This window comes from Planococcus citri, chromosome 3, assembly GCF_950023065.1.
Source record: "Planococcus citri chromosome 3, ihPlaCitr1.1, whole genome shotgun sequence".
Classification (NCBI taxonomy): Eukaryota; Metazoa; Arthropoda; class Insecta; order Hemiptera; family Pseudococcidae; genus Planococcus; species Planococcus citri.
The window spans coordinates 28,660,353-28,672,497 of NC_088679.1; the positions used below are offsets into that span (position 1 = coordinate 28,660,353).

General features: G+C 33.0%; 1 protein-coding gene across 6 annotated transcripts in view; it reads left to right on the top strand.

Moving 5' to 3' along the window:
• Nucleotides 1-12,145, top strand: part of Wdr62 (WD repeat domain 62) — a 78,940-nt gene that overhangs the window by 36,040 nt on the left and 30,755 nt on the right. For 5 of the 6 annotated variants that reach the window (XM_065357437.1, XM_065357441.1, XM_065357439.1 and 2 more), the window contains one exon: nt 9,325-9,416. In XM_065357437.1, coding sequence (XP_065213509.1) covers nt 9,325-9,416 — 92 coding nt within the window. Of the gene's footprint in view, nt 1-9,324; nt 9,417-9,790; nt 9,872-12,145 lie in introns of those variants that run through there. The other variant, XM_065357442.1, reaches the window with a different exon arrangement.

Below are 12,145 nucleotides of genomic sequence, written 5' to 3' on the forward strand. Positions count from 1 at the left end.
ATATTTTTCGAAAATCAAGTTTTAAATACGCATCGATATAAAATGACCCTGATTTACATTTATTTGGTTTTTCCAAAAATCGAGAAATTTTTCTCGTCACATATGCGACTGATCAGAATTTAGAAGAGCAAAACCAAGAAAAAAAAATATGAGCTCGATAAAGAAATTTAAAACTGTGCTCATCCGGAACACCTCGCAAATCGATCCCTTTTATCATTTATTTTTTACACATCTCCAATTCTGTATCCTACATATGTACTCGTGCGCTCTGAACATATACTATCTCAACAACACCACAAAAACCACCTCGAATTGACCACAAAATCGCACCTATAACGGATACAATTTCAATCTATAGTGCGCGGTTTTACGTATACCTACGACAATCTTTCTCCTATGGTCGGTTCCATTAAAGAAATTAAATTGTAATACGGGAAACTTGGTGGTAGGTAGGTAAGTTAAATTGATACAACAACGTCAACCGCAATAAACAATCCCATTTATAAACGTATAAAAAATAATAATACGGAACTGTATAGGTATATAGAAAAATAAATCATCATGTGGAATTCGATATCCTGTCAATCTGCATCGATGTGCAAAAAAATAAATCACTTTTTTCTATAGATGATATTATCCCTTCAGTTACATGACTTGGTATATTGAATTACTGACTTTTTGTACTACTTTTGTGAGGTGCTTCTGTCTTTTAGTCGAAGGGGAGATCGATGCTGAAAAAAAGGCATAATATTTTACAGGTTCTTTTTCAAGACATTTCAGAAGTTTTGAATTGTTTTGGGATTTTTGGAGGATTTTTAAGTCTCAAGTTATGGAAAAATTTAATAAAAAAAGGGTTGCAGTGAAATTAACCATCTGCAGACTTGGAATTTCAAAGATTAACTACACGCATAATAGGTACCAAGTAGAAAAGTGAAGGGAAGAAGTGTCGAATTTTTTCTAACGCTGTTACCTGCGAATTTTATTAATTAATCTATAAACTTTGGCCCAGTGTTCATGAAAGTATTTAAAGAGGATGAGGGAGGAGTGGTTCTTATTTTAAGAAGCAAATTTTACCGTCTTCTAAGTGATGTGAAAAAAAAATGACGTTAAATCGATTTTGAGTTATTCATAGTTTAGGGTATTTTCGAGTGTGAAAAAACGATTGGAAGCAGTTTCAGGCCCCTACTAGACGTGCATCATCTTTCAATTAGAAAAAAGTGGTAATTTATGTCGCGAGTCAACCTATTTTGGGATGATGAGCTCAACAACATAAAAACCAAAAATAATAAAGATTGAAATGATGTAAAAATTTGTTATCAATTTTTGATTTTTTGTCAGAATTCTTTTGAATAGCCCTCTTTTCTGTGATAAAAAACGTCCCTCGATTCCTCAAACTATTTCAGTCTCTTTGTATAGACCTTCCCCACACCCCTCACCCCTCAACAGTGGGAAAAAATTCTGAAAAATGTAATAAAAATTGAAGTCTGTAAAATAATTGTCATTTCTGGCCAAAATCCGTTTAAATAATCTCCTTTTCGAGAGAAAACTTCTCACGACCTTAAGCAGGCTGATATTGAGCCCCCCTGTGTTCACTAATTTTGAGCAAAAAATATGAAGCAATGTAAAATCATTCAATTGTGTCTTGAAAAAAATACTCAAACTTTGAACTTACGAGTAATTTTTTGGAAAAGTCATTTCCCCATCTAAACCTCATTTTCTTATTTCACATCGGGGTGAAGTTTTTGGTTGCAAACATTTTTTGATTAAAAAAGTGAAGTAGCATTTCAATTATTTATTGGGCTATCTGAATCTTGAGATGAACTGTGATTGAGGAAAGGGGGAGGGGTTAATGTCACGAAAAATTCTCAAATCAACCATTTCGGTGATTTTTTGTAAACATGTTTTCACTCACACCAACTTCTTTGACCCAACAAGTAGAGAAACAAAACATGTAAAGGGAACCTCAGGGTATAAGTTTGATTTCACGAGGCTTATTTAAGGGGATTTATGTCCCAAAATTCTTGAACTTTGTGATCCTCCGTTAATTGAGGGAGGGAGGGGGAGAATCGAGATATCTCAAATTTTGAAAAATCAGTGCTTTTGTCGTTCATTTTCAAAATTTTGTCTCCTCATTGACCTTTTCAGCTGCGGAATGGTGTGCTGCCCTAAAAATGTTGAAAAAATTAGAAGCATTCGAAACTCAACCCCTTATCCTCTACCCCATTTGGAGTCTCTCATGTCCCAAATTAGAGTATTCACTTCAATTGATAGAGATTTTTGAGTGAAGCAAATTTTTATTCAATGTTCCATGCTCGAAAGCACAAAAATCTAAATTTTTAGTTAAAATGAACCCACTTAGCATTAGCAATTGGGAGCAATAAGATTCTAAAACAATTTTCCATAAAAAATTTCTAAAATTATTCTTGCACCACATAGGTGAATTTCAGCAGCTGAAATTTTGGGCCAAACAGTATGTGTTTGACACATGATCTACATTTTCTGACTGAAATCCCGGATCTGGTCGATGATGGTATCCGCCAATCAAGTGTAAAATACTGGTACTCCTTGATCAAAATTTCAGTTGCTGAAACTCATATGATGGAATGGAAAGATTGTAAATGGCATTTTTTAAATTCAACGATCTTGTAACAAAAAGTTCAAAAAATCGTCAAAAATCAAAAAATGAACTTCAGCATCTGAAAATTGATAATTTTGGAGTGAAAGTCATCATGCCTGAGCCTGGCACTTGTTTACATTATTTTTCTAGTAGGGCGAAATTCCTTGACGTTTTCAGATTTTCCAGAGATTGAATTGAATACTTTGCTGGAAATATTCACGAATCAATTTGGGAGATCTTTAATGTGGCTTGATCCAAATTTGAAGTTTCTACCACAATCAAGTTAAATTATAAAATTTTTTACCTACTTATTTTCAAACTCTCAAAAAAATTTCCAAAAATTTGAAAAATGAAAATTTTCCCCTAATGTTTTGCATAAGCGAATATTTTTCAATTTTTTTTTTTTTTTTTTCGTTTTGATCCATTATTTTTCCTTTTCTTTATCGGTTATCAGTGAAAATCAAAACATACCTACTTATGAAATTAAAACTTTTCGAACACACTGTACTCGTATGTATGTATCTTAACACCTTTACGCTTATAATAGATGTTAATTCAAACTTGTAATGTACTCGTTGTAGAATCGAAGCTTGAAGGTGGAAAATAAAAGTTTTAAAAGGTACGGGTAATAAAAGGCGTATACGGGTATACAACACTGGTACAATGGCGCCGCACTTGATACAATGCATCTGTATCGGCCTCAGCTTCGGCGCGACGACGACGATGATGATAATTAGGTGACCTACTGCTTGAATTAATAATTAATTAACGCCTCTCGTACACATGAAACACACTCATACGCAGCCTATACCAAATAAGTGCACATTGCACGGCCCAAGCCGGCTGAATTTATACATTTTTCTCAAAATTCTTCAATGCAGCGTGTGCTGCTAATGACAAGGACGTTGATACGAGTACATAGGTACACGCGTGTACCGAAAATATATTATTTACGAGTAGATAGGTAGGTATATCTTGAAAAATATACGTAAAAAAAAATCCACCATACTTTCACACCAAGTAAGCCTCGCATTAGTCGTAATTAATTTCATAATCTATCGATTTATAAAATACAAAACCGCAGCGCGAAAGTAAAAGTGAGCTGAGCATGAGAAGTGTTGTCGGTGGTAATGCGTCGAATGAATCGCTTTAATGATTCCCAAAACGATAATCTCGCTTCGGTCATCGCGTCGTTTTAAAAATCAATTAGTTAATGTTCGAGGTGATTAACCAAGCCAAGAAAACCCTATCTGTCTAATAGAGTCAGTCACAGCACTTGAAATTTGACCGTAATCAGTCTCATATTTCCGTGCGTAGGCAATGGACAGACACGTACCCAGGATTTTGGTTCTCGGAAACGTAAAGAGGAAAGGTAAACGTCTAGGAAGGCAGGGCAGAGATTCGGGTAGAAGGATTTTTTGATAGTTTTTGAACATAATTCCTGGAATGAATGAGAGAGAGGAAATCAATCCCAACAGGGGCGAAGTGGATCCAATTTTTGGAAGAGACGAATTTTTTTTACAATGTTTACCCACACAATAAGTAAGAAACCCGCAATCAGTTTGGTCCCAGCCCCCTCAGGGGGTTGGAGGGGGGCTTCAATTATTTTTATATTACCTCGAGGTACTCAACTTCAGCAGCGCATACCTGCAAAGCTGTGATACATACTTTGATCAAAGCTGATTTCACAGTTCGAAAGGGCATTGCATTTTTGAACTTTGTAAGTACATATTTTGAAATTTTCAAAAGTTGAAAGTTGAACTTACAAATTGAAAGTTCTAATTTAGAAACGCCGCTGTAAGTGGAAGCTACCATTTAAAATTCTGAAAAAAATTGCTTTTTCGAAATACTTATGTAATTTTTGAAATGGGATCTTTTAATGAAGGGGAGCACCCCCTCCCCCAAATTTGGATAAAATTTTCAAAAAAATCTGTGGCATGTGATATATCAAATTGTATGTTTTTGGTGACGCTGAACACGAATATGCCGTCAGATTTTCGATTGGGTCTCATCCACGGCCCCTAGCACCTCCCCAAATGGGGTAAAAGTTCGAAAAAGTGTTTTGTTCGTGCGACACATGAAATAGTATGTTTTTGGTGACGCTGAACACGAATATGACGTCAGATTTTTAATTGGACTCCATCCACGGCTTCTAACACAAATTGAAGTCCAATCAAAAATCTACTTAAAAACGTTGGTTGAGTTGAGGTGGAATGTGGAATTCCAAAAAGTATTGTGATTTTATATTTTCCTCCAGCTTTCTATTCTAGAAAGACCTCCAGTACTCAACCTGAAACATGTGCAAATTGAACACTCTCCTGACTTGGCTAACAATTTTTCTGGAATCTCTTCTCAAAACATGTGAGCAAATAAATGAACAATTTAGCAATTCCTTACCTAGTAAGTAAAAATATGTGATAAGGTATGTAACTATAAGGTTACCGGTACAACTGATCCGGTTTTCTGCTGCATTGAGGCTGGCTGCATGGCGATGGCAGTAGCTTGGGCAATTTTTAAACTCACGATGACCATAAGTGACACTTGAAAAGCGTGATCTAGTGCGTAGGGAAATATGTACCTACCTGTGTATTTTACACCATCACGAAAGATGGATTATCGTATTACGACGTAATATTATTATACGACCTTGTTTTAATTTAAATATTATACTAGTGAAAAAAAAAAGTATTGTAGTTTCTTCTCTTTATCATTGTACGTTGTGAGGCCCACCCGAGCACGTGGTATCGTGTTCTTTTTTTCTCATCGTATGCTGCATATTATACGTACGATTGCGTAGTTTTTTAAATACAAGTATTACGTGCGCAGAAGTTGCATTGCGGTGCTGTATAAACACCTACGTGTATTTAACATTTTCACCCAACAATCAACGGACAAATTGGTACAATCGAGTCGATTTCTACGTTTATGTGTCATTAAAGATTAATTCGTTAATTACACCAGCGTGTATAAGTACTGGTACATCTATACGTGTACCTACTCGTTCTTAAGTATATTGTAATTAAAGAACCAGTTTATACTATACACGGAGAAGGTTCGTCTGAATTTTTATGAAAATGGGCTCGACAATCGACAATATGTATCTAAAGTTGACGTCGCGTACTCTCTCAAAACAAATGTACGAGTAGGTACTTGTATGTATTAATAAGAAAAGCATCGAGACTCGAGCTCGAGCCACGAGACGTTTTCCCAATGTCAACAAATGCGCAGTCATTAGATCCGGTGTAATGATTAAATTACCATTGCGCAAAGAATTTATATTCTTATTCCGTTGTTGCCCAAGAAGAATGGTCGTGAGGTTATAAGTCGATAGATAGTATCTGATCATGAGTCTATTTGTAGCGGCCCGGCCGATTGTAATGCGATTTTTGTCCTCAAATTGACGCTGTGCTATGTTATACGAATATAAGTACGAGAAAAAATAACCTATAGTGTGTTTCAAGTGAAATCACAACTGGTATAAGGAGTGAAAGAGAGAGTAAGGTACATGTTAATGTACTGTATTTTCAATTGTCTTGAAAAAATAACAACTACAAAAAAATCGCAATTCGTAGAAAATGAACTGATTAGAATTATTACCCACTTAGGTAAAAAAAACTTAAAGAAATGTTTTCATATCGAACGATAAAACTTGGCAATTTGTAAAAGAATGAAATTAAATACTTCGGAATATCAAACAGTTTATGTGGGTTAGAAGAAGAAGAAGAAGATGGGGGGGGGGGGTGTTGCAAAAACTTTTTAAATGTCAGAGTCGAAAAAAATTATGAATTCAATTTACAAAGTCAAAATTGTTGAATTTTGAAAGAAAAATTTCAAAAAAATGTTAGAGAAATAAATACAAAAATATAGACAGTCTCTAAAGAAGGTACGACAAAATTAGTAGTAATTTTGTGAAAATTATTTGAAAAGTTGCTCAAATCATTGAAAGTGTGATGAGAAATTTATAAATATATCGAAAAAATGTACTATTTATCAAAATCTCTGAAAAATAATAAGATGAAGAAATACTTGAAATATTAATCAATAGGTACAAAATTGATGAGAAAAATTGTGAAAATATCTCTTGTCTTGAAAAGTTACAAAGTTTTATAAAATTGTTTAAAAAGTTTAATGTCGATTACCAAAAATAAAATTTCAAAATAGCAAAATGATGTTTTAAAAAAGTTAAAGTACCGAAATGAAAAATTGACAAAAATGTTTGAAAAATGGTTGGAAAGTCTCGAAAAATATCGTAGTTTCAAGTACATACGAGTACCTATTGAAAATTGTACAAAATGTAGAAAGTTTGTAAATAAGCACGTATGCTAAAAGTGGCAAAATTATGAAATTGTTCAAAAAACGAAAAAATTGTGTGTGATATTTCTTTGAATGTTGTTGAAATACGATCCCAAAAAAGAATACAAATGAATGCAGCCTTGAAATGAGTAGATACTTAGAATGTGAAAATCTTTGAAATCGCTTGAAAATTGTGATATTTAATAATGTATGATTTCGATATTAGTCTTACAGTTGAATTTCATGATTTTACAAAAATACGAAATACTTTTGAAAAAAATTGCAATATTATTTTGACATGGATTTGTTTTTTGCTCCGGGGGGGGGGGGGGGTGGGTCTGTTCATAATTTTCAAGACCAAAACCATTCGACGCTGGCTTTTGAAACAAACTTTTAAAAAATATCTGACTTTTAAGAACTTGGAAAAAAATATTGAATTTCTAAGATTATGTTGAACTTTCAAAAATGACTTTTCAATAATATTTTATCAAATTTTACATATCCATGATTTTAAATTGTTTACCACAGTTTTCTGAAAAAGACCTGGAAATTTTTGGTGACAGATTTTTTTCTGATTGAAATTTTTTTCTGTAATAAATTTGACCTTGTGGAACGTGGTCATTTTTATTCATTTTTTCTAAATGGGGGATCACTTGAGACGTTTTCGAAAATTTTGAGGAAAAGTACATAGTAGTTTTACAATAAAAAAAAATCCGTTGGATATCGTGATTAAATAAAATGTCCTTTTTTTAAAATTTTTGTTCGAAAGTCAAATCGAGTTTTTATACTTATTTTGGATCAACGCTCATCAGAGTTACTCCGTCTTCCCTTAAGACCATAGGTATAATAGATAAATCATTCCTTTGGTCCACAGATTTTGCTTTTGTAGTTTTTCTATGTGAGAAGATTTTTCTAAGATTTGAGTTCTGAATTTATTGTTGGGTGGGAGATGAGATTTCCAAAACCAAAGGACTCTGAAAATTTTGTAAAAATGTGATGGAAAACGATTGAGAATAATATAGTTATTTTTGAAAATGAAAAGGTTAGAGATTTTAGATTTCATATAACTTAGTGAAATCAAAAATGAATCTCAAATTTGCAATTTTCCAACTTATTCTTCATTTTTTTTTCTTCTCTTCCCAGAGTAGGTACAATTTTTTCAGTTTAAAATTTGAATTCGTCGAAATTATTCCAAAAAACGTCGTTTTTGTTTTTATTTCGACTTCAGTAGCGTTTTGAAGCCCACTTTTGACACCAGCGGAGAAAATTGCGTTTTTTGATGCCCGCATTTTTTTGAAGAACCATGTAAAATTTTGAAAAATGTAATTGGGGCAGCTTCAGCACTGGGAATTTTTCATTCTAGATTTTATTTGTTTGATCTTGAGCCTTCAACATTTTATGATATGTATTGCTAAACGTGTCCCATTGTAGGAATTTTACGCTCACTATTTTATCAATCGTCATAGGTATTTTAAAGCCTTCTTTCGACATGAGTGAAAAAAATTTACAGCTCAAAATTATTTTTTCAAACCTTAAAAATGCGAATATGTGCTTGAAAATGAATTAATACTTATATGTTGAATAGAAGATTCTTAATCTTGTAGAATCTTTAACTTATTCTATTTTTCAGAATTTTATCAAAAATGTACTATTTTTCCTACCGATGTTGAAATTGGACCTCGAAACGTTTTTTTTTCATCCATTTATAAAATTTTTGAGCTATTTTAGAAAATTCAAAATCTTGTTTAGATTCTCAGGCTTTATTTAAGGAGTGAAATAAGTACCTAAACGAATAACGATGAACCATAAAAGGAAACTAAGGGAAAAAACCTTGTATTTTTCACCGATCAGGGGTAATTTTTCTCATACCGAAATCATTCATTATTACTAACGCGAACTTAATCTTCGAGGGTGAGCAACGAGCAATTCCATTAGATAGAAAAAATACCAATTTAATATGCACGTAAAGTACGTACGTACCCATACGAGAAACTGGCCACGAAAAGATCAATACAACGAAGGAAAAGAGTATTTAAAAATTCAACTCTCAATTACATCACATACATACGGGTTCACTTGCTCGTGAGCTCTCCTACGGTGACGAGGACGAACCAGAGGTAATTTTTGTTCAATTTGTCGCCATATGCGTCACGTCATCGTAATGAACATCAAAAAATATACACGCGAAATATTGTCCAATTAAGACTGGAAAAGTATACCCTGTATAATACGAGTACACGTCGATTTACCGTTAATTAGATGTCATTGAGAGTTTATGATTTCGAGAGAAAAATATTGTTTATGAAAAAATTTATCTGCATAAACGAGTATTTTTGTTTCGTGCATACTTATTGGTACCTGCTCGTATATTTGATTATTATTCGATTCGTTAATTGAGTTTGTTTATTTTGCAGGTGAAATTAGAGCACGTGCTCGGTTTGACTGTGACTAGCAATGCTGCCTTAGACTGTGATAGTAAGACTGGAATTATAGCGTATCCCGCTGGGTAAGTTTGTATAATTACGTATTATCCTTATACACCGTACCAACTTGTTACCTATGTTATTGTCTAGTTTGAAAATTATCGTACCTACCTATACATATAAGAAGCCGCATAAAAAACCGAGGAATTTTTCTCCTCTTTCATAAAGTATATACAGCGATTAAAAAAAAATAACGCAGCAATTTCTCAAGCTCTAGAGGAATTTTTTAATAAGATAAAATGGGTAAATAAGGGATCAGACAGGGTGTACTTTTAAGCTCGTTAAAGAGCGTTCTGGCGGCGTCTAAGCAATGTGGAATGTCTCGAAGTACTATTTTCGAAATTCCTCTTTAAACCACCGATGTGCGGTAATATAGTTCATTTTTTTTTCTTTTTAGATTTTTATGTACCTAGCGACGACTTACGACGGCATAATTACGAAATCACAAACGTATATAAACTATTTACGTATAATCACGGTAACGCATGAGTGTTGTATACCTACGTGTGACTCGTGTTATTGTATGTATTTATACTAATTTGTGTGCACTAATTACCGTGTGTTGTGTATGCATGCATGTATACGTAACCCAGTCTCCCCTCATCCTCCCTTCTCATTTCATCAAAGACAAATTGACGAGCTTTGTCGGAAAATTTCACAGGTGACCTTGGTCGAATCAATGTATAAATCAAGATAGAAAAAATTGCGAATCGAACGATAATTTTCCGCCTATCGTGTATTATTAATGTTGTTCACCGAAACGGTGACTCTTTGTTTGTTGGCAAACAAGAAATAAGGCTAACCACTCGTTGATGGTGGGCAGTTGCATTATTATGCAGGAAAATCGAGTCATTGGTCGCGAAAATTATTCAATCGAAGCGTAGACTACTCGTCGCGTACAGTTGTCGGAATTCTCGTATTTGAAGCTGTAATTTTGGTTATGGTTTCGGTGTGATTCTTATCGCTGTATGATAATTTTATAATGAATGGGCTCAAAACCGAAATTAGGTTGAGGTGTGCGATATACGAGTAATTTGACGAGTTTGTGAAATTAATACGAGGAATACGTTGAATTATATAGGCAGAAAAGTAGGTGTGTGAGGTGTTTGAATGTTCGTGTTGAGAAAATGTGGATTATTATTTTTGAATGTATTGTTTTCTTTTTGGTATAAGAATTGCGATGAATTTTTCCAGTATTTGGTTTTGGAAAGGGAGTAAGATTTTTGAAAAAAATTTCGAAGATGTGGTCTAATTTGATAAGTGATGGATTTTTTGGTCTTCTGATCCGTAGATTTGAGAAGTATCTGAAGGAATCGAAAATGAATCAATTTTGTAGGTTCTTTGTAAACATATTTGGCTTTTAGTTTGGGTGTAAGATACATTACTAATTTATATTGAAAAATTTCCACGATGGCTCGAGACAATGTTCTGATGCTCGGAGAAACTGATTTTGAGAATCTCGAGAGATACGGTGAGATTGCCACGGTAGCTCGTGGGAATGTTTTGACGCTCGGAGTAAACGTTGGTGTAGCCTGAGAGGTTTTTAAAAGATACTTACAAAATTGTTCAAAAGCTTGTAACATTCCCTTTATATGTATCATGTAAATAGTTGAAGATGGCCAAAAGTTGTCAGCTAAAAAAGTCTTCAGAACAACAAAAAGTTGCAGAATTTCACAAAAAAAAAACCTAAGTGGGTGAAGCGTTGCAAAAATTGTTCGAAAATGTTGAAATTTCATGAAAGCAGTTGAAAATGACTGAAGGTTGATTATTGATTAAATATTGCAAAATTCAATTCAAAAATTCCCAGAAATGCTAAAAAATACGAAAAATTGATCAGATATTAATTATTATCATTTATCAGAATGAAATATAATCTAAAATCGCTGAAACTTTCCATAAAATCAGTGACAAAATACCAAAATTGAATAAAACCTGATACTTTGCAGAAATTGCTTAAAACTTTTTGAAATGTCATGAAAATAATGTAGTTGAAAGTGACTAAAAAAATTGACAAAATCCCACAAAATTCAAAAAAAAATCTCATAGTTGAAAATTGAAAGAAATTTGCTCAAAATTACGAAAAATTGATCAGATTATCATCAAAATGAAATGTAATCTTGTAAGAATTATCATCAAATATCGTGAAAACTGTAAAATTGAAACCAAAACCACTGAAACTTTCCATTAAATAATTATGTGAAAAAATAACAAAATTAAGCAAAACTTTAAACTTGGAAAAAAAAGTTTGAAAATTTCTAGAAATATCTTGAAAACAGTGGAAACTGACTAAAAACTGACAAAATCTCGCATTAAAAAAAAACCTACTGAAATTCCTAAAATTAAAAAACAAACTAAACTTGAAATAATTGTAAAAAATTAATCAAATACAAACATATTATAAAAATAAAACGTAATTTTGTAAGAATTGAATGAAGTAGGGTAAGTATTATTTACATATAAAAATTGTAAATATACGATTGAGTGAAACTTTGCAAAACTTGTTTGAAAATCTCCAAAATATCATTTAGAAGGTTTAAAATGATTGAAAGGATGGTGAAATATACATACAGGGGAGGGCAAAAGTCAGCTTGGAGGCGAAAAGAAGCGCCCTACAAACCAAAATTGTAGAGAATTAAATTTTCAACCGACCCATTTCATTAATATTTTTCTGGGATGCTTAGTTTTTGATTTTTGTCAAAAAACTATAACTTTTTGAAATGAAGTTTTGAAAAATTTGCAAACGAGTCAAAAC